We start from the raw sequence: 23412 nt of genomic DNA on the forward strand, positions 1-23412 counted from the left end.
TCAGAACGGTACGTTTGGCAAGTGGAATATATGGAATACACAAATACATATCTATCTATCTATCTATCTATCTATCTATCTATCTATCTATCTATCTATGTGTGGAATCATGTTAAGTGCAGTCTAACCAACAGGTCATGCAAAGCTTTGAAGAATTCCCATCTGAGCAGATGCCAACCAAAGAGAGAGACACTCTGACAAAGCGCTTCTACGTGTTTCAAAGTGAGTGTTACAGGTTTTTGATGTGACTTTAAGATATTGTGTTGTTTTGGGATGACAGGACACACGAGACTGCATGAAATGTTCAGTCTGGTTTATTCACATCGATGAGCGACTGATGGAACTAAAGAGCAATGATGATGATGATGATGAACAAAACAGAAAAGCATCCCACAACATTACAGTTTTTCTCAGTCGCTTTGGTGCGTTTCTCAGATCAGAATTGAAATTCTCATAACTATTAGTTCAACCTCCACAACACTCAGTCATTTGTGCACATCATAGTAGCAATTTCTCCTCTCTCTGAACAAACTGCAAATGATTTTGGACATGAATCAGTTGCTTCCATACATTTCCCTGCTGCTTTCTGACATTTCCATTTGCTTATGTCATGTCAGTCAAAAGTAATCATACCTATGGATGCTGAATAGTTGTTCCCAATAAAACTAATAGTCATACATCCATTGCTTGAGTCATCACACACAAAATTGTTGAACTAGTTATCACATGCCAAATATTGGCCATCTGTCAAGCAAATCCTATACCTTTCTGTATCATTGTTCCTGGAAATGTCTCCGAAATTGAACAATTGATCTCGGGTGAATTACAGCTGTCACTCATGAGGAGGCGTGTGAAAGTTTAGTTGTAACCAATGACAAACAACTTGTTCACTGTCAATTATGGATGAATCCTGTGAATCCCCAATTGGCAAGCATATATAAACTGCGCAGGAGCTAGTGTGTACCATTTCTACACTTCTGTGACACAAAATGGAAGATCAGCACCGTGGAAGAGGGGTGAAGATGCGGGGAGGAAGGGGAAGAGGGAGAAGAGGCAGATATAGGCGGATTCCCAATGAAATAAGGGCTACAATTGTGGACCATGTTGTCAATCACGGCCTCACCATGGAGGAGGCTGGTCGAAGGGTGCAACCCAATATTGGAAGAACTACTGTCAGTTCAATCATTCAAACATTCCGTAGGGAAAACAGGTATGCAAACAGTAATACACTGTACTGTACTGTGCCATCTCAGACACATCACATGTTACTGTACTGTATTTGCAATTTCACAAAAAGTTCACTCTGCACCACAACCTCGCGGAGGCGGAAGAGGGCCCCTTCTTACCCCACAGCAAGAAGAAGCCATTTGTGCAATGGTCATTGCAAACAATGCAATAAAGCTGAGAGACATACAAAGCGCTGTCATAGAGAATTACACGGTATTTGGCAATATTGAATCTGTTCCAATTTCAACAATTGACAGAGTACTCAAGACAAATGAAATCCACATGAGCAAATGGCCCTGCTAGCAGCCATGGATGCAGCATGTGACGACATCACAGCAGGGTCCTGCAGAGGATGGATTCGCCACTCCAGGAGATACTTTCCTCGCTGCATTGCGAGGGATAACATCTGTTGTGATGTAGATGAAAATATGTGGCCAGACAGACAGGAACGTCTGGATGTGCCAGAATGATTTACTGTACTGTTACATGTGCTGTTTATTGTTCACATTAGTGCACAGCTCTACCAAATGGGTGATTTTATGTTTACATGTATTCTACAGTGAACAGGTGACTGTAGCATATTTTTCTTTTGCACAATTCTGTAGGATTACAAACATTTCTACACAATGGAAATGTGAAACGTACGTATTCAGTGTCTCAGTTACTCCCAAGACTCCCATAACATCTACAGTGACTTTACTGCACATTTCAGATGGCTGTACAGGTAGGCCATAGTGCTGTCGTCAGCATTTTCAGGTGTCACCAATTGTTTTTGCAATGGGAAACACTGAAATTATAAACTGTCATAGTGGAAACATGACAATGCCATTTGACTATCTTGTTCATAAAGATGGTGTCAAGACTTTTCATTTTGATGGCACTGACAGTTTCATTGACATGGATACTTGCTTTTGAGGTATGGATAATCAATTCTGTGCATGTGACGTGCTTTTGCAGGCTATCCACTAGGTTTTGCAGTTTGCACTAATTGTTTTGGGAAATGCACTAACTGCTGTGCAAATGTTAATGGTGTTCTGAGGAACGCACCAAAGCGACTGAGAAAAACTGTAATTTCCCCGTGGACAGTTCTGTGTGGCATCAGTCCATATGAGAGTCCTCCATGATCCCACAGGGCTTCAATATTGAGGTCCAGGCTCTGAGGAAGCCGGTGCATGGCTCACAGTGTTTCATTGTGTTTGTGAAGTTCACCTGATCGACACACCAGCTGTCAACAACTGTACCATCCGTGCTCCAGTTATGTTGAGTCTTCCCAGGCACCTCAACCCCTACTCACATCTTGCGTCTCAATGGGTCACATGATAGAGTGAGGCAAGGTTTCACCATAGTTTCATCCAAAAGCTCTGCTGATAATGACCCACACCTTTTTTTATAACTTGGATCTTGTGATGAGGCACATGATCAATAGTGTGCCTATGATCCTCTTAAGTGGACAACTCCCACTAGAGTTTAAACACCAAAGGAGAAACCTCTTCAAAAAGCTTAATGAGGTCCAGTCGCCGTCTTCCAAAGCTGCTTAGATCGAATAAACGGTAAATGGACTGGTTCTTATTTAACTCAACACAACGTGCCTCATTCACCTTTTCTATATAAGAGCTTTCTATCTAACATGCACACATATTTATATTCTGATGGATGCGTCGAATCCATCAATCTTCTTCAGTAGTTTATGTAGACTAAAAATGACCATGACAAGCAGAGGACGAATGTCAGCACATCAAAGTCTCTTGGTGGCTTTACTGCTTCCACTCAACTGATATATGAGGAAAAAACACTTTGACTTCCTACTTTTGTTCTGTTTCATTCAAAAAAACAAAACATGTAGGTGTTGTGAAAATTGTAATATTTGATTTTAAAAGAGCAATTCTGATTCAAGATGCACCTGAAGAAGTGAAGCAGTGGTCTGCAGGAAAGGAGTCTCTAAACAGGTATGAACAGATCCCTTCACTCAGCCTGTTTGTTTTATGCAGATGTAAGAGCTACATGAAGTCTTCCCTCTGTGACAGTATGAGTGATGATGTCCATGTTAGCATGTTGCCAACGACTGTGCTGGTTTGACCCCTCCTCTCCCTGCAGGGTGGAGCCTGATGGCGTCCGACGGGTGAGCTCGGATCTGAAGAAGTGTACGTTTGATTTTATGATGATTCTTGGAAACAAATCCAACCGTCTTTAAACTACTGTGTCGCTCATTCATATCTCTGATATCAGGAGTCACCATCAAAGAGCCGATCAACGAATAGATGATCGATCAATAACTGCAGCTGGATTTATTTGTTCTCTCTATCAGATTCCTATCAACTCACAATCGACCCAAACACAGTATACAAATGGATCCAGCTGTCTGACAGCAACAGAGAGGTGATGCGTTTGAATGCACAGCAGCCATATCCTGATCATCCAGAGAGATTTGACCGCCCTCAGCTGCTGTGCACAGACGGGCTGACTGGTCCTTGTTACTGGGAGGTTGAGTGGAGTGGATATGTTTCTATAGCAGTGAGCTACAAAGGAATCAAACGGAGAGGACACAGTGATGACTGCTTGTTTGGACTGAACAGTCAGTCCTGGAGCCTGGACTGCTCTTACTCTTACTCTGTCTTGCACAATAACACAGAAACCTTCATCCCCAAAGACGTTGTCTCCAACAGAGTAGCAGTGTATGTGGACCATCCTGCCGGCACGCTGTCCTTCTACAATATCTTCTTGGACTCTCTGATCCACCTCCACACCTTCAACACCACATTCACTGAACCTCTGTATCCTGGATTTGGAGTCTGGTCTCATAATTCTTCAGTGAGAATAATGAAGCCGGTCCATGTGCACTGCTCTCCTCCAACAGAGTAGCAGTGTATGTGGACCGTCCTGCCGGCACAGCAAACAACCTCTATCCTGGATTTGAAGCTTGGTTTCATAATTCTTCAGTCAGTCTGTGCTTAGTTCAGTATAAAACTCTGAGAAGCACTGCTAAATAGACCTTTCAGTCTGCATCTTGCACTCAAAAACACTTTCAGATTCATGGATTCAATGATTTAATGATTTAAACACCTCTAAATGATTCCTTTTTAATTTCAATCCGTTGAAGATTGAAGCTTCCAGCAACCGTAGAGTGTGAGCCAGGGTCCAAGCTGGACAGGTCACCAATCTGAGACAGGGCTGACATTAACTTCATTCCACTAACTGCATGTCTTTGGACTGTGAGAGGAAGCTGGAGCACCCAGAGAGAATCCAAACAAACAAGCTGAGAACATACAAACTCCACACATGAAGGTGAAGTTGGACTCGGGACTTTGTTGCTGTGAGGTGACGGTGCTGACCTCTGCACCAAAGCTCTTCTGACATGGGGCTGAGAAAATATTTTGCACTGCTGATCAGAAAGAGAAATTCCTGCTTGAACAATGTTCTTTGTGTGATAGAGACTAAATATATATTGATCTTCAGTTTTCTTTACTGATGTGCTTTGTGTGAAGTGTGTTTCTTCTGCTTCGAGTATTTTAAAGTCACTGATACAACAACCACGTTTTTCCTCACCTGGAGACTTTCAATGAGAGCTTTAGATGAGAAATTCATCATGATGTTTAAATTGAATTCAACTTTATTTACACAGCACCAAATCACAACAACAGCCGCCTCAAGGTGCTTTATATTGTAAGGTCGACCCTACAATAATACACGCAGAGAGAAACCCAGCAATCATATGAAGTCCAGATATGTAATAGTCATTAACATGATCAGACCCATGAGTGGTTTTAATCTCAGGAAGTTTATACAACAACTTGTAGCACCAACTGTAGTTAAATGAGGCTGCACAACATGAAATGCAGACTACAGAATTTCACTTTAATAATACTGAATGAGAGGAGCAGCAGCTAAGTCGTCTACATAAACCTGGAACAGTGTTTATTGATAGGCTGCGGACACTGCGCTGGTTGCCTGGGGTCAGGAAACTCTCAGGGTTTGCCTGCTCTCGTTGTGCCTAACTGAGCTAGTCTGGGTAAACAGGCACAACATTCACTGGCTTCATCTGGACTGAACCACGGGGAGAACCGGTGACAAGAACACTCTTCCTCCTGGAAGAGGGAGCATGGCTCCTCATCCTCCCACCACAACCACACCAATGATGAAGCTGGTTCATTCATGGAACTGTCTGGAATGCCGAATAACAGGAGCTCTTACAAGCTGGGCACCAGCGTCACAGCTTGAATGCTGGGTGGCAGCGGTGATGGTGGTGACCTGGGTGACCGGTGCAATAAGACTGCTGACTAAGAAGGCAGCAACAGACGAACTCCAGAAAACTCATCTCCAGTCAACCAGGGAACACATGATGGTAGGTCAACATAGACTGACACAGACACTGAGGAATAAACAGCACTATTTAAACACCCGAGGGTCAGAGGCATCAGGAGAAACAAGAGTGTAACAAGACGCAGGTGAGGATCATCAGAAGCAATGAGACAGAAGGTAAAACTAGACCAGCAACCGTCAGGACGTCAGAACCTTTAACTAGGGGAGCTGACACGAGAGGACACGATCGGAAAGGGAACAAATTAAACTCTGAACCAGGTGAACAACATTACTGCAAATACTTTGTGTTACAAATATTTTTCAGAGTCACCTATTTTAATGCAGCCCCTCACTCTGACAGTGTAATTTCACAGGATTAACTAATTTATTTGGATCACGTTTGAAATGTCATGATTTTTGCTGTAGATTAACAGATGGGAGCATTCAGACCACTGCAGTAGCAACAACCAGTTCAGTCAGCGCTACTTTCTCCTGAGATGAAGCCAAAATGTTCCTTTCTTTCTTTCCGTGTTTAGAAGCATCTGGACCTGCTCGTCATCACTCGTGTCCACTTCTTACACTTACAGTGCATTTTTGAGGAACACCTTTACTGTGTATATATCACGGTTATTATAGTGAACTAATATAATCTGCATGTGAAAAGCCTTTTGGTTAACTAAAACAAAAATAAAAACTAGACCTGAAATTATTTTGTGAACTTGGAAAAAAGAAAAGAAAGATTAATTGGTGGAAATCCCCGTAGTTTCAATATTTGTGAATTTGATCAAAACGTTCAGAATGTGCTTTATGAGGCTTTATGAGGCTTTATGAGGCTTTATGTGACGTTTGCCATCCAGGCAATAATAATTAATAAAGACTAAAACTAAAACAGGCAATGACAGTTAAAAATAAATATTCTTAAACATTGCAAACTAAACTGAAATGATTCAACTCAATCTAAAAACTTATTAAACCTACATTGAATTAAAAGCCAAATGTGATGGTCTCAGTCGTCTCCGGCTGATTTCTCGGTTTGTTTGCTGTCTGTCTCTGGACTTTAGTTTTCTCTCTCTCCTCTGTCTGTGTTCCTTTGTTGTTGTTTGTGTTCCTTTGTTGTTGTTTGTGTTCCTGAGTGGGCCTCGTCTCAGCTTGCTGCCTCTGACCTGACCCACGTGTCTCCGATGATCTCAAATGCAGAATTGAGCTGGCTGTCATTCTTCACTGGACTGTTGGATTAGAGTTAGTGAAGCCCTGGCTCCTCCTGCTCAGTGTTTGTGCTGCTTCTGATGCTTCAAGATACTTGCTGTGTGTTTCTTCTGTGTAGACTCCTGGTTTTGATCTTCCCAGGTGTGTGGTAAGACAAACCCTGAGTTGAGAGAGTGTTGTGTGGACTCCTTTCCTCCCTTGAGTCCCTGGAGCACTATACGCCTCCAATGAACTTTACAAATCATATATTTGAGTCCAACCTGCCTACCAACACAGATACACAAAGTCAAAATATGTAATGTAAAGCCTTAAGACTGCATTATAATAAACAACTAAATGTTCCCAAATGCAAAACAGAACTACGAATGTTGAACAACCTTAAAAGTTCAAACATTATTAATCGCACCAAATCTCAACAACAGTCCCCTCAAGGTGCTTTATATTGTGAGGTAGACCCTACAATAATCACACCCAAGATCATGTGCAGCCGATATTTTACAGAATCTGTCCTCTGTGTTGGAAAGGCTGTCAACTGTGTGTGGGAGCCCCCTTGTGGCGAGAGGGCACAGGTGCACTATTGAACACATGTTCCAGGGATCAGAGTTTGAGCGGACTGACTCAGCGGGGGATGTCGACACACAGTGTGAGTCGTGCGCGTTGCTAAAGAACTGAGTGGACGTGGAGCCCTGCCTGGAAAGGACAGCTTTAGTCTTTTAGGCATTTAGTGGATGTAGAAGTGCAATGTGTATTGGCCTGTTCACCTGTGTGGCTAGTTCATGCTGCTAATGTTGTACACAATAATAATACTGCACACTTTGCATTGATCCCCGTGGGGAAATTCACTCAGTGAAGCAGTGGGCAGACACCAGTGCAGCGCCCGGGGAGCACTGTGTGGGGATGGTACCTTGCTCAGGGGTACCTCAGGGTAGCCGTTCAGGGGATTCGAACCCCTGACCTTATGATCATGGGGTACCGCTTTGGTTGATTGGCTGTTTTGTGTTGTTGGGTGTATTGGCAATTAATGTCATGGACTGTGAGGTTTTCTGAGTAGTGCATGGAGATCTTCATATCGGACTTTCCATTTGTAGTTCTGGTCAGACTGGAAGAAAGCTCATGAATCTTAATTCATGACTTAAATGTTTGTTATATTCAGTATTTTGTATATGTTCTGCTCTTGTTAGCTAACAGCTAACAGCCCCCCCACCTACGAGTTCTTGTACATCCTCTGAAAGCCTGCGGTTGCATTACTGTGCTGCTGTGCTGCGCTGTTAAGCTACAGAATCACAGTAAAGACGGAATAACCTTATTTGTGCGTCCTGTGTGTTCTGACACCGCAAGGTGAACACCACTGCTATTCAGCCAACGCCGATACAGTCCTGGGTTCAACCCAAATTACCTCAGAATCAGAACAGAAGCAGAAAAAATGGCTTCTAAGTACACAGCAGATTGTCTCTCTCACTCACTGTCTGACTGCTACAACTATCACAGCCGAACATAAAGACAGGTTCAGATATGCTTTTTTCCCTGCTGTCAAATAATTGTGTAGTTATCAGTGAATTCACTGTCACTGATGATTCCAGGGAATCCTCTCCTCCCCAAACTTTACAGTCTGAACGGGAAACTTGTGCAGACACTGATGTGGAGAAGCCAGCCGTAAAAGTCACTGTCTGGATGTACTTGTACTTGTAACTGCACCTCTTTAGTTTCTTTTAACACCAGCAGATGTTTCGCTGTTCATAAAGACCCTAAACAGGTTTCTGTCTGGCTCCACCCACTGATGCTGAACTCAGCCAATGAGATGGTCTCTCTGTGCAGAACTACAGCCTGATGTTGAGGAGAAGGCTGTGCAGCAGAGAGGCTGCTTAGTCTTTTCATTCTGCTGAACTTTGTTCATCTGCTGTGTGACTTCAGCACCTGAAACATGTTCCTTTACCTGTTTGTACTTTTCTCTCACTGCATAGGTGAGTGTTAGAACACAGAAAAGTCTCATGGTGACAAGATTTGATCAGGAAATAAAAACCAGAGGAGACACAGATTCAGGGAGGAGCTGAGCTGCGACTGAAGAGCAGACGAGACAGAGAAACCTCCACATTCAACACAGAAGATTCAGTCCAACATGTTGTTGTTGGGCTGTTATGAAACTTCTCTGTTAATCATCATGATTCTAACAGGTACATGTGAAAAAACTTCATCCTAATATTTTAATTATTATTCACTGACGCACTGAAGACTCGTCAGCCAACATTAAACTGCACCTGTCTGACAAAGCTGTGCTTTTGATTTTGACTCCATCGCATGCGATGAGAGCATCGACGCCACAGACGCCGCACAGCTGCTAATTGTTGCTGGGAGTGGACGAGAGCACGAGCGCCTTAGGTGAGTAAAACTATATTCCACAGTACCCGTGTGTTAGGTGCAGGTACACATGCTTCAAATATCAGTAATGCGCATCGATTCTGTCACTACTCTGCTTTTGTGCACCACTTTCTTATCTGCGTTTTCCTTGTTAACACACAGAGCACACACCGCTGTGCACAGCGCACGCAGTCAGCTGATCTCATCTGATGCACATCTGCTCCTTGATCAAGTGACATTTGTCCGGGTTTTTGGCACGAGTGGCGTCGGATCAGCACCGCAGCTGGACGGCCCGATTTACAAACCCAGCGCAGCTGATACTCACCAGAATAATCTGCTAAAATGATGCACTCCTGTTATTAAGCCCAGTTCAGTCTGTTAATGTTGATAACTGTTTCAAACGGACGTTAACAGGTGCGTTGCTGAGCCTAATAACTTAAATAACAAGCTTTATTTATTGTTTTTTCTCTGTGCTGTAAATCTTCAGTCCAAGAAGAAATCTGAGGCTGCTGTGAAAACGAGCTGCCAAAGCTTTTTCTGGATAAATCAACAAAGATCCGTTTATGGAAAGATGGGATGAAGGCAGTTTTGTCTTTAATTATATTCAACAATATAACATATTTGACCACTTTTAAGTGATTTTTCTAACTTTAATACAGTAAAGTTAAGGTTATATACCTCATTTCTAGTAACTGGCCCCGCCCCTCCTATATTTTTATGTATGTTGGCGTCAGTGAAAACGTTTGGACACGCCTGGTTTAGGGCTGTTGATATAACCATATATATCGGACGACGATATAAAAACATCTGTCGTTTGTTTCGTGGTGTCGTAAAATAAACGCCCATTAAGTTGATTTTTAATTATGATTTTAGTGTTTCAATAGTAACCAAGTGAAAAGTGATGGAAAACCACCATCAGAGTTCAACAGTGATTCAATATCAGACTCTAACGCTGTTCCAACAGAACTGCCTGATGTTGATTTAACATTGTTTCAATGGATATGTGCTCTCCCGTCATGTCCCCTCATGTAAAATGTGCTGTTCTTCTTTAAACACAAACGTAAGTAACAGCTGATTAACATTAAAAATCTTTGAATTCGAAGGAAACCTTTCCTCCGGGAGCAGAAACAACATGCTGACACATGTGAACAGCTGAAGGCTGCTGCAGCATTGATCAAATTAGGTTTTTAATATCGATTCTCTTCCAAACCCCAGCAGTCCAGTGTTGATTTTAGGGGTCTGCAAAAATAAAATAGCAGCGTTCTAACGTCTCACCTGCTTGTTTTTACTCAATAAGCAGCGTGAGCTGTGCATACATGTATACGATTTTTATTAAGAGAGATTAAGCTTGTGTTTCCTTCATGAAGCTTATTAGACATTATGAAACAGATCAAGTGCTCAAAATACCTTTTTCATACATCTTTTTCTTAAAGAAATCTACTACGTCACGTGTAATTTCCATTGCAAATATTAATCACAGTTCAGCAGGGATGCAGTAAAAACTCTGTGTGATGTCATCAAGTACGATGCTGCTCAGCTGTGGAATGATCGCGCTGTTTTCTCGCACTCTCGGGAAGTCCGGACTCCCGTGTGAACTTACGAAGTCTGGACTGGCTGCACGAGTATTGAGAAACGGCCCATGAGTAAAATTCCTCCCTCAGAGGGACACTCACCTGTCCTGTGCAGCTTGATTTGGGGTTTCCAGGTGATATCCAGCAGTCTGCGCTGACGCTCCATCTCTTCCTCGTACTGCACAGGATCATTATGAACTTCAGGCTCCTCCTTCAGTCCCAGCTGCTCTCCCTCCTGACTGCTGCACAGTTCCTCCTGTTCCTCTTTAATCTGTGGAGCTTCTGGTTCCTCCTGCTCCACACTGGAGCTCCTCTCCTGGTTCCAGAGCTGCTGCTCAGGGAGAACCTCCTCCTCCTCCTCCTCCTCACAGACCTGCTGCTGTGGGACGTCTGGAGGACAGAAGAAAGAAGTCACAACCACAGAAACATTAACAGGACTTTACAGCATGACTGCGTCGCTCGTGTGTGAGAGTAAAGCCGTCCAGTCAGCTGTAAGTCACTGATCTCAGATCTGCATTTATTCAGACGAACATCTGGAAGGTAAAGCCCCCTCAGCACAGCAGCAGCACCGCACTGCCACTCCAGTTCATAAATTCAATATTAGGTGTCACTGTGCCGAGCTGCACATTAAACTCTGTGTCACTTCTTTCAGTCGCGTCCGTGACTCTGAACAACAACATGGTGGACTTTGTTGTTCTCACACGTGTGTAAATGTGACCACAGGAACCGTGCACGTGCTGTGTACCACTTTAGCTTTTATGTGACATCATCACAAAGGGCCCGGGCGACCACTCTGACGTCACTGATGGAGAAATAAAAAAGACGTATTGTTATGACGTTAACACTGAACTCTTTACAGCTCTGCAGAAGAAGAAAGGAAACCAAGGAAAAACCTTTTCAGGCTAGATTACTGAGTTTAGAAGGTGCACCTGAACGCACCATCAAACACACGTTTCACCGCCAAACAAAAAGTTTTTCAAACGATTCACAGGATTGAGTGATGGATCCAGGTCAGAGAAAAGCTCAAATCCAGGCTGATTTCAGCACCTGCTGTTTGCATGCAGCGCAGCGCAGTCCTGTCCTCTGTTTGCTCTTTGTTAGCTCACATCTCCAAAAAGTCCTCACAATCAGAAACGTCCCGCAGAGCTGTGATCAGGATGCTCCCTCAGAGGGACACTCACCTGTCCTGTGCAGCTTGATTTGGGGTTTCCAGGTGATATCCAGCAGTCTGCGCTGACGGTCGATCTCTTCCTCGTACTGGACGATCGTTTTTTCAAACTCCAAGAATATTTGTTCAGCAGCAGCAGTTAGTCGCTCGTTGATGAACTCTCTCAGATACTGAACTGAAGGCATCGTTGCTGCCGCGGCTCACACACTCAGCTCACACACTCAGCTCACACAACAACAACAGTCTCTGGAAAGCTAACGCAATTTGCGCCTTTCCTTTGTTTACTTCCGCCTGGTGTCACGTGATTAACGCACCTCCCCCTCTCTCTTATTAATGAATGTAAAGTATTACAGAGAGCTCGGTGAGTCTGTGCAAAGCCGCTAACACCACAGTGATGTGCTGACTCTTTCGGTCCCACACTCCCGGCTCTGTTCACACACGCGCCTTTCCTTTCTTTATTTCCGCTTGGTGTCACACGGTTGTTGCTCCGGCAGAGGGCATTTACCTTTAACTGTTCCGCTGTCGAAGATTTCTCTGTTTCAAATCAGTTTCCAGCTGAAATCAATTTTTTTCTACATCCACGGAAAACAAGAAAATCGCAGATATTCTCATTTGAATTTTAAGCTTTCTGGTTTGAAATGATCTGAATACGTTTCTTATATTGAACTTTAACATGATCCCTATAAAAAGAGTTACTGTTTGATCTGGTGAGCTCAGAACAAACAAACAAAAATGTGCTTTCTGAACAAAATATATAAAGTTTGATTAAAAACTTACAAAGTAATGCCAGAATAAGTTATTAATTATTATTATTGTTTGACTGGCCACAAATAAATTTTTATTATATTCAGTTGTTAAACATTCGGCATATTGTTTATTAAATTAGAACCTCTGGTGCTGGTTCTAATTTCAGCTAGGCCTTCAAGCTAGCTGTAGTTAAACCTTTACTCAAAAAGCATCTCTAGACCCAGCAGTCTTAGCTAATTATAGGCCAATCTCCAACCTTCCTTTATATCAAACATCCTTGAAAGAGTAGTTGTCAAACAGCTAACAGATCATCTGCAGAGGTTTATTTGAAGAGTTTCAGTCAGGTTTCAGAGCTCATCACAGCACAGAAACAGCTTTAGTGAAGGTTACAAATGATCTTCTTATGGCCTCTGACAGTGGACTCATCTCTGTGCTTGTCCTGCTAGACCTCAGTGCAGCGTTCGATACTGTCGACCATAATATCCTATTAGAGCGATTAGAACATGCTGTAGGTATTACAGGTGCTGCACTGCAGTGGTTTGTATCATATCTATCTAATAGACTCCAGTTTGTGCATGTAAATGGAGAGTCCTCTTCACACACTGACGTTAATTATGGAGTTCCACAGGGTTCAGTGCTAGGACCAATTCTGTTTACATTATACATGCTTCCCTTAGGCAGCATCATTAGAAGACATAGCATACATTTACACTGCTATGCAGATGACACCCAGCTCTATCTGTCCATGAAGCCAGATAACACACACCAATTAGTTAAACTGCAGGAATGTCTTAAAGACATAAAGACCTGGATGGCCGCTAACTTTCTGCTTCTTAATTCAGATCAAACTGAGGTTATTGTACTCGGCCCTGAAAATCTTAGAAATATGATATCTAAGCAGATTCTTACTCTGGATGGCATTACCTTGGCCTCCAGTAACACTGTGAGGAACTTTGGAGTCATTTTTGACCAGGACATGTCCTTCAACGCACATATTAAACAAATATGTAAGACTGCTTTCTTCCATTTGCGCAACATCTCTAAAGTTAGAAATATCCTGTCTCAGAGTGAAGCTGAAAAACTAGTTCATGCATTTATTACTTCCAGGCTGGACGACTGTAATTCATTATTATCAGGATGTCCAAAAAACTCACTGAAAAGCCTTCAGCTAATCCAAAATGCTGCAGCAAGAGTCCTGACAGGGACTAGAAAGAGAGAGCATATTTCTCCTGTTTTGGCTTCCCTTCATTGGCTTCCTGTTAAGTCCAGAATTCAAAATCCTGCTCCTCACATACAAGGTCTTAAATAATCAGGCCCCATCTTATCTTAATGACCTTGTAGTACCATATCACCCTATTAGAGCACTTCGCTCTCGCTCTGCAGGCCTACTTGTTGTTCCTAGAGTATTTAAAAGTAGAATGGGAGGGAGAGCCTTCAGTTTTCAGGCCCCTCTTCTGTGGAACCAGCTTCCAGTTTGGATTCAGGAGACAGACACTATCTCTACTTTCAAGATTAGGCTTCAAACTTTCCTTTTTGCTAAAGCATATAGTTAGGGCTGGACCAGGTGACCCTGAATCCTCCCTTAGTTATGCTGCAATAGATGTAGGCTGCCGGGGGATTCCCATGATGCATTGAGTTTTTCCTTTCCAGTCACCTTTCTCACTCACTATGTATTAACAGACCTCTCTGCATTAAATCATATCTGTTATTAACCTCTGTCTCTCTTCCACAGCATGTCTTTATCCTGTCTTCCTTCTCTCACCCCAACCGGTCGCAGCAGATGGCCCCGCCCCTCCCTGAGCCTGGTTCTGCTGGAGGTTTCTTCCTGTTAAAAGGGAGTTTTTCCTTCCCACTGTTGCCAAAGTGCTGCTCATAGGGGGTCATATGATTGTTGGGTTTTTCTCTGTATCTATGAAGCGCCTTGAGGCGACTTATGTTGTGATTTGGCGCTATATAAATAAAATTGAATTGAATTGAATTGAATTGGTCACCAGCAGCTCCCTCACAGGGAAATCTTCAAAACTCCTCCGTAGGCCCACCCAGAAGATGGATAAACTCAGCATTTCATGAACACTGTGATGGAGATGTTTGTGTAATGTTATAAATACTCGGATACTCCTCAGAGGCTCCGGACTTTTACATAAAGATATTATATTCAGTCCTGTAGAAAGTTATATATTTACAAATATATTATCATCTCTGGTTACTGTGGTATGAATGACTCTGAATTACTTTATGGTAAACAACACGCTACTGGCAAAAAACAGTGAAAGAATTCCAGATCACAAGTTTGTAGTTAAACATACAAGTGACGACCTTTGACCTTCCTCAGGTTTTATTTAATTGTGTCTGAGAAAATCTCATGTACTCTTCATGCAGCTGAGTACATTCAGTGCACATTCTTATCTCTCGCCTCAGTCTTGAATCCTCCTCACCTGATTCATCACTGACCCCAACCAGCAAAGGCATAAGAGCTTGATCCACATAGCTGGAAAGAAAGCGAATTTGTTCCTGGTGGGTGTTGGACTCTGCGCTCTGCAGATATGAGGAAACAGTGACAGGAAACAGAGCTCAGCAAGAGGAGGAGCTACAGCAGTGAACATGAACGGCTTCATTTAGGAGCTGAAGAGCTGCTGTGTTCTCTCTATTGTTCATTCAGTCCAAGAGAAAATCATGTTGCTGCTTTTCATTTGGATGATGATAGTCTCCTTTCAGACTGGTGAGTCATCAAAAGATGGAGTGAGATGTAAAAGGAGATGATGGACATGAAAATATCTGGATGTTGTTTGAATTGATTCACTTTTTATAAACTAAGTTTAAAGATGCAGAAACATGATGGTGAAATATGTCTTTGTTGTTTTCAGGATCCTCTGAGGATTTACTGACACCATCTAAAGATGTAGTGACGAGTTTGGAAGGAGGCACTGTGACTCTCTCCTGCAACTATTCAGGTTATGTTCAGAACCTTTTCTGGTACCATCAGAAGTCTGGTTCACATCCACAGCTTGTTATGGCAGAACATTCAGAGCAAACAGAAAAGCTGAAGTTTATACATGACAAAGAAAAACAGCAGTTTCATCTGGAGATCTCCTCTGCTGCAGTGACAGACTCTGCTGTGTACTACTGTGCTCTGCAGCCCACAGTGACAGGAAACAGCAAAACTCTGTACAAAAACCTTTGGAGCAAAGACAACAGAATACTCCACAACATCCACTAGAGGGAGCCACACACTGTTAAACCTCTGATTCTTGTGTCATTGGACTGATGACAAAGACAACAGAGAAATGAAGCAGTAAAGATCAGAGACAGAGACAGAGCTGCTGTGGAAGCACAAAAAAAATTAAGAGTTTCATGTTTTGAATTGAAACATTAATCTGAGCCACCGGAGGACAATCATGATGTACTTTAGAGTACTAGTGTAAATGTGCTATATGCACTATTGTAAAAAAAAAGCAGGTTCAGTACGACATGTTTACATTGATCAGAGTACCATCATATCAAACTTTAACCCGCAGCAGGTCAGCTGGGAGATTAAAGCATATCTTACATGTTTGAACTGAACTCTCCTCTGTGACCGCTTTCACTTATGATCAGTCACAGCTCTCTGCAGCCTTCAGTGTCAATCTGTCGTTTCTACATTACAACTTTACAAAGACTTTATGTTTAGAATGAATATATGACATCACAAAAACAACAGGCACTGATAGCTGTATCGATTACTAACACTAATGATGCTCTGAGAAAAAGCCTTTAACTCCTCAGCTTGAAAAAAAGAAAACACTGACATCATTCATCATTACAGAGACATTTTATTTCTTTTCTTTTTTTAAATACAGAGTCTTTTACAACAACATGCTGGACATCTTTATTCTGCTTTTGTTACATATGAGGGTTGGAAAAAAATGTTCACAATATCAATTGTATCCAGTTGGCAATGAGATCATTTTAATATTCATTATGTTTTCCATTTGGAGTTTTCTTTCATCCTCATGATGGCAGTGAAGTGTGACACAGATGGAACAAAACTCACATGATCACAGTTGGAGTGCACTCTAATAAACCTTGAATAGTAATAACACTAACCATGAATCTCTTTTTTTCCTAGTTTGGAGTCGCTTTGGATGTCTTCTCTAGAAAAATTTCAAGACTATGGGGTCTCATCTGTGTGAGTTTTCATGTGTCGCAACAAAACACTATTACGTGTGAACATTTTCCCACAGATTTTACAAATATATGGTTTCTCACCTGTGTGAGTTCTTATGTGAACTAACAAATGACTACTACATGTGAACTTTTTCCCGCATGTGTTACAAAGATACGGCTTCTCACCTGTGTGTGTTCTCATGTGCTCCAGCAAATTACTGCTTCGTGAGAACATTTTCCCACATCTTTTACAATGAAAGGGTTTCTCACCTGTGTGCGTTCTTAAGTGCGCTGTCAAATGCGTACTACATGTGAACTTTTTCCCACAGGTTTCACAAGGATACGGCTTCTCACCTGTGTGGATTCTCATGTGGACCAGCAGATGACTGTTCTGACTGAAGGTTTTTCCACATGTCTGGCAGGAATGTAACTTCTCTTTCGTGTGGATTCTCATGTGGCGCACCAAATTGCTCCTATGAGAAAAACCTCTCTGACATATTTTACAAGAATGTGGCTTCTCACCAGTGTGGATTCTGTAATGCTCTTTTATTTGGGACCTTTTCTTAAAGCTTTTTCCACAAATATCACATTTTAAAGACTTTTTACCTGTTTCAGTTTTACATTGACTACCTGACATGGGACAGTCTTCAGCATTGTTACTGGCTCTTCTGTTCGTATTTCCAGTTGATCCTGGATCTACTTTCTTGCTTCCTTCCTGATCCTGGGTGTGAGTTTCAGGACAGCTGTGAGGGAGTGGCCTCTCTCTGTCTGGTTCACTGTGCTCTCCTTCCTCAGCAGCAGTCACCATAAAGGTATCCGTCTCCTCCTTCAGTCCCAGCTGCTCTCCATCCTGACTGCTGCACAGTTCCTCCTGTTCCTCTTTAATCTGTGGAAGTTCTGGTTCCTCCTGCTCCACACTCAGCTGGAGTGCCTGATTAGTGAGATCCTCCTCTTCCTTAAAAATGTGTTGCTGTTGGAGGTCTGCAAGGATGAAAGGAGAGAAGAAAAACGCATATTAAAATATCGATTGTAATAAGGCTCCACAGTGTGAGTCAGTAAAGAAATCCATAAAAAAATGTCCTCTTCTAGTCACTGCTGATGATCGCTGCTGTCAGCTGTTAAAAATATTGGAGAATGAGTGTTGATGTTGGAATCCTCACAGTCAGTTGTGAAGTGAGAAAGTCGCATCAAGATTATTAGAAGGAGAAAGGCCACAGCTGAGAATACACACCCTACTGCACAATTAAGAACAGAAAAGACTGCCTTTTATTGTCATAATACAGATGAACAGTGTGTATTAAAAAATAGCAATTATACAAATATTGGAAAAAATTATTGTTATATCTTTACAGTACGGGCTATTGCACATAAATTAAATGTCGCACAGTGGTGATGTTAGTTGAGTGGTAGTCTGTGTATAGAAGTCCTTGAATTGGGGGGTGGAACTGTGTGGTCAGTGCTTGTGTGAGTTCAGGCTGGTTATGGCTCTTTGAAAGAAACAGTTTTTTAGTCAGTCGGTCTTTGTGCTGATGCACCTGTAGTGCTGCCCTGAGGGAAGCAGGCTGAAGAGGTCAAAGCCAGGGGGGGGAGCTGTCCTTGATAATGTTTGCTGCTCTGCTGAGGAGGAATAAATGTCCATCAGGGAGGCGAGAGGGCAGTCAATGATCTTCTGTGCTGCCTTAACTACACTCTGAAGCCTCGCTCTGTCCGCCTTAGTACAGCTGCCGAACCATACTGTGATGCAGTATCTCAGCAGGCTCTCAATGGACGAGCGGTAGAAGGTCAGCAGCAGGTTGGAGTCCAGTTTGTACTTCCTGAGGACCCTCAGGAAGTGTAGTCGCTGTTGGGTCTTCTTGATGACCATTGTGATATTGTCTGTCCAGGAGATGTCAGTGGAGATGACGACTCGGAGAAACCAGAAGGTATGGACTCTCTCCACACAGTCTGCGTTGATGTAAAGGGGGACTAAGTCAGTGCTGTGGCTCCTGAAGTCGACAATGACCTCTTTGGTTTTCTTGGTGTTCAGTGCCAGGTTGTTCTCTGAACACCATGCTGCCAGCTTCAGGACTTCTTCTCTGTAGAAGAAGGGATGGCTACCTGATCTAGTGAGAGGCTGCAGATTCTTGTGAAGATGAGGGTGAGCTGGTGGGTGCATGCTCTTAGCACCTTGCCAGGTACTCTGTCTGGATCGGCAGCCTTCCTGGGGTTCACTGCTTGGAACACCTGTGTGACATCGTGCTCTGGTACAGTGAGTGGAGTGGTGCAGGAACCAGGTGAAGGTCAGGGTGAGGATGGGAACAGGGCTGAAGCAGCTGAGTGCTGCTGTTGTGGTGTTTCGGAGCAGGTGAAGAAGCAATTTATCTCCTCTGCCAGCGGTTCACTCAGGCTCACCAACAGAGGAACATCAGCAGAAGTACAGCAGTAAGAGAGGGAAGTTAAAATGCAAGATACAGCTGAAAAGCTGCTGGCAATAAATAATATATATGTTCAATGACTGAATAATCAACATGAAATGTGTGGATGTTAAATGGAAAGCTTGTGGTGATTGTTTTGCATTAGCGTCCTTCAGCATATACTCTAAAATAAAAGCACTGTTTCCGGTTACATTAACATTCAGGGCTAAAATTCTACAGACTGCTCTCTTGCCTGATCTCTACATTAGCAGGAAGAGTACGCTTGGAATCAGCATCACATATAAAGGAAATTTTTAAATGCTGCAGTAAAATGAGAAAAAGTAATAATTATAATTTTAGTAAGATCTAATACATATATTAAAAGATCAGAGGAGAAATTCTGTCCATTAGGGCTGGGCGATATGGCCTAAAATCCATATCACGGTATAATTTGAAGCATGCGTGGTAACGATACATATCGCGATATGTTATTTTCTTCTGTATAACGTATTTTACACACTTAAAATCCTTTCATTTTCTCAAAAATCTACAGTGCGCCTTATGTATGAATTCTGGTTGTGCTTACTGACCTTGAACTGATTTTATGTGCTACACGGCGCTCACAAATCTGTCAAAATGTAGCTTTGGTAAGCTATGAAGCCGCACCGCTTGATACCATTGATTTGTTGTGTGGTAGTAACAGGTAAATGAACTTTTTTTTTTTTATTATTTGAATCTATATGAGTGCTTGTGTATAAATACACAAACAATACACACATGCTTTCCATTGTGTAATTTAAGTGATCTAGTAGCTCTGTTTTGGAAGTTCAGTTAACGCTAGAAATGTGCTTTGGACTTTGTGCATGCTTTGTCTCTGGGGGCCACCGCATATATTTATATATAAACATATATAACTAAAACCACTTTCTTTTACATTAGTAATTCCTTATTTATTATTGTTAATAATAAATTAATTAAAGCAACAAAACAACCTGAAGAGCCGGTTCGGAGCTGAACGATCCGACTCTTTTTTGTCACGATCCTGGGTCTTATGACCCAGTGTTTTGAGTTTAGTTTATTTGGATGTTTATATGATTAAACTCATGAGTTTAATCATATAAACATCGTGACACTTTTTAATGATCCGAGCCGAAAGAGCCGGTTCTCTAAAAAGAGCCGCAAATCCCATCACTACTTTCGACCAAAACAGGCGCAGCTTGATGACATCATCAACATGCGGTAGAGCGGTATAGTCAAAATCTGTACCGTTGGCCAAATTTGTATTGTTTCTACCGTTTACCGGTTATACCGCCCACCCCTACTGTCCATTACAAATCGTAACAGATCCCTCCGGAAGGACAGATCGAGTACCCTGGCACTGACCTTCCTGTGAAGACTGAAGAGATGCCAGCTCAGCAGGTGGTGGTGATCAGCTGACAGCTCAGTTTCAGTTTTCAGTTTTATTTGTCATATGCAAGTTAGCACAGGGTCAACATCGCAATGAAATGTATTTGACGAGCAGAAGACAGTCACTCAGCAGAATGGTACAGTAGAAGAAAAAATAAATAAAAAATAAAAATAAAACAAATAAAATAAAAATAGTAAAGAGCAAAATATTAATAAGATGTAGTAAAGGAAAAAAAGAGAGAAATTTCCAGTTAACTGACTGAATATATGTATGTATATATAAATATATGTACACACTAGTGATTAAATAAAGAAAATCTTAAATAGGAATGTGTGTGTGGGGGGCAGATGGGACACTGCACAGGGATGAGCAGCAGTACAAACTTTACAAAGTTTTGTTTTTTTGTGGCACTTGTTACAGTATTGCACTTTTTAAAAATATAACTATCAATAAAGTGGAGTGACCAGTGCAGATTAAACAGAGAACTTGTGAAGCTGCAGCTTCTGAGTGCGTCCCGTGGACTGTGTGTGTTGAAGTGTTGTGGTTGAGGCGTCGTATGGCTTGATGGTAGAAACTGTTTAAGTCTTGTAGTCCGAGCAGACAGACTCCTGTAACGTCTGCCAGATGCTCTCTACACCCAGCTGACAACAACGCACCGTTACAAAATCAGCTGAGAGCTTTAACCACAAATCAAGCTGCATTAGCCGGACTGTCTGTGTGCTAGCTGACTCACCAAAACTTTAAACTCCAATCAGAGATAACGGGTATCACAGGGCTAGTTATCAACTCTCACCGGCTGAGAGACAGACTGTCTGCCCACTGAGGTTTCCTGAGCCTCGGTGTGGGGTCCCTGTGCTCACCCTGACAGCAGCTGCAGGACAAACTCCTCGTTTAAAACGGCGTTAATGAGAATCACGGCAGCATCAGAGTGACTCACCTGCTGTGTGCAGCTTGATTTGGGGTTTCCAGGTGATATCCAGCAGTCTGCGCTGACGGTCGATCTCTTCCTCGTACTGGACGATCGTTTTTTCAAACTCCAAGAATATTTGTTCAGCAGCAGCAGTTAGTCGCTCGTTGATGAACTCTCTCAGATACTGAACTGAAGGCATCGTTGCTGCCGCGGCTCACGCACTCAGCTCACACACGCCGCTGATTCGACACAGGAGGAAAGCTACTTCCGCCTTTCCTTTGTTTACTTCCGCCTGGTGTCACACGGTCAAGCTCCGACAGAGAAGGACAGGTTCCGTTCCACTTCGTTTACGTAACAGCTCAGTTTCTAGTAGGAGGGAATATTAGTTACACATTCCTGAAAAATAAAAGGTTTCGGTAACATCATAAGTGGATTTTTCCCACCTTGATGCTCTGATTCCCAGTTTGAATCCAGTGGCTCCAGAGACTGTTTGGTATCACAGGCTGTGGATCTCTGTGGTGAACAGGGTTTGGAATATAAACAAGAATAAGATGCTCTCTGCTGAGTAAGCTGTACCTGTGCAGGCCGCCTCCTCTTACATCCCACCATCAAACACCACATCTCACACTTTATGGAGCACGTGGCAAAAGGACTAACACCTCAGCTCACCTCCATTCACCTGATTCAGGTGTGTTGACCCAGGGTGAGATCTAAAACCTGCAGGGAAACCGGCCCTCGTGGACTAGGGTTGGGGACCCCTGCCTTACAATAATAAGCTTCTTGAAGCTTAATATTGCTCTGATTTGGCACTATATGAATAAAATTGAACTGAGTTCATTTAATTGATGATTTTAAATTGGTTTAGCTGAAGAGAAAGGACCCAGAAAACTGTTTGACGTACTTTTCATTGGTATATATTTTTAAAAAGATACATAAAACACAACTGTTAATATGAGTATAACATCTACGTATGTTTTAATGGAACCTGTACCTGGAAACCAACTGTGTGGTGTTCATGTGCCTGAATATGGGACTAATTTATTTGTGCGTGTATGTTTTTAATTTTCAGTGGAATATCTAATAAAGTAAGGAAAAGGCAAACATGTTAATCCATTCAGATATCACGCTGCATGTATAGAGTAGAGAGGTTCCTTCACTGGTCCTGCTGCTCATTCTGTACAGGCAGCTGAAGGAGTTTAGGTCAGGAAACCAATTTGTTGACACAGACAAGCATGGAGACAGAACACAGACACGGTCTGCTTTTCATTTGGATGATGATAGTCTCCTTTCAGACTGGTGAGTCATCAAAAGATGGAGTGAGATGTAAAAGGAGATGATGGACATGAAAATATCTGGATGTTGTTTGAATTGATTCACTTTTTATAAACTAAGTTTAAAGATGCAGAAACATGATGTTGAAATATGTCTTTGTTGTTTTCAGGATCCTCTGAGGATTTACTGACACCATCTAAAGATGTAGTGACGAGTTTGGAAGGAGGCACTGTGACTCTCTCCTGCAACTATTCAGGCTCTGTCCTCAACCTCTACTGGTATCATCAGAAGTCTGGTTCACATCCACAGCTTCTCATAGATGAACATTCAGAGAAAATAGAAAAGCTGAAGTTTAGAAAAGATCAAGACAAAAGCGATTTTTATCTGGAGATCTCCTCTGCTGCAGTGTCTGACTCTGCTGTGTACTACTGTGCTCTGCAGCCCACAGTGACAGGAAACAGCAAAACTCTGTAAAAACCTTTGTAGAGATAGAGCTGCTGTGGAAACACAAAACTATTTGATTGGCTGAGCTATTAAAATGGCCCCGCCCACTGAAGTTGAGCTCATCCAATGACATTATTTGTTGGTCATTGTGCTGCAGTGGAAGAACATTGTTCATGTGCTGTCTGTCTGGCTTTAATAACTCCAAAGACATGTTGCTGCACCTCTTTTTGCTTCTATCTCACATTATAGGTGAGTTTAAGAACAGGGATTAA

The 23412-nt window shown here is 42.4% G+C and overlaps 3 protein-coding genes across 3 annotated transcripts; 1 reads left to right on the forward strand and 2 right to left on the reverse strand.

Moving 5' to 3' along the window:
* The first annotated feature begins 137 nt into the window (after nt 1-137).
* On the forward strand, nt 138-4257 carry LOC146686836 (stonustoxin subunit beta-like). The gene is made up of 4 exons (XM_085439423.1): nt 138-222; nt 3071-3173; nt 3322-3368; nt 3533-4257. Exons 1-4 carry the CDS (start codon nt 138-140, stop codon nt 4084-4086), a joined length of 789 nt encoding a protein of 262 aa, XP_085295549.1. The 3' UTR covers nt 4087-4257.
* Nucleotides 4258-10558: 6301 nt separating this feature from the next.
* Nucleotides 10559-12664, reverse strand: LOC146686837 (uncharacterized). The gene is made up of 3 exons (XM_085439424.1): nt 11837-12664; nt 10758-11045; nt 10559-10698 (listed from the first exon to the last, which is right to left on the reverse strand). The coding sequence occupies exons 1-3, from the start codon at nt 12006-12008 to the stop codon at nt 10559-10561; spliced, it is 600 nt and encodes a 199-aa protein (XP_085295550.1). The 5' UTR covers nt 12009-12664.
* Nucleotides 12665-16359: 3695 nt separating this feature from the next.
* LOC146686838 (uncharacterized) lies at nt 16360-21734 on the reverse strand. The gene is made up of 2 exons (XM_085440262.1): nt 21452-21734; nt 16360-17694 (listed from the first exon to the last, which is right to left on the reverse strand). Exons 1-2 carry the CDS (start codon nt 21621-21623, stop codon nt 16718-16720), a joined length of 1149 nt encoding a protein of 382 aa, XP_085296388.1. The 5' UTR covers nt 21624-21734; the 3' UTR covers nt 16360-16717.
* Nucleotides 21735-23412: the final 1678 nt, after the last annotated feature.

Source organism: Copadichromis virginalis, linkage group LG18, assembly GCF_057382275.1.
Source record: "Copadichromis virginalis isolate Kocher_CV1m ecotype Utaka linkage group LG18, C_Virginalis_male_GT1.1, whole genome shotgun sequence".
NCBI classification, from domain to species: Eukaryota; Metazoa; Chordata; class Actinopteri; order Cichliformes; family Cichlidae; genus Copadichromis; species Copadichromis virginalis.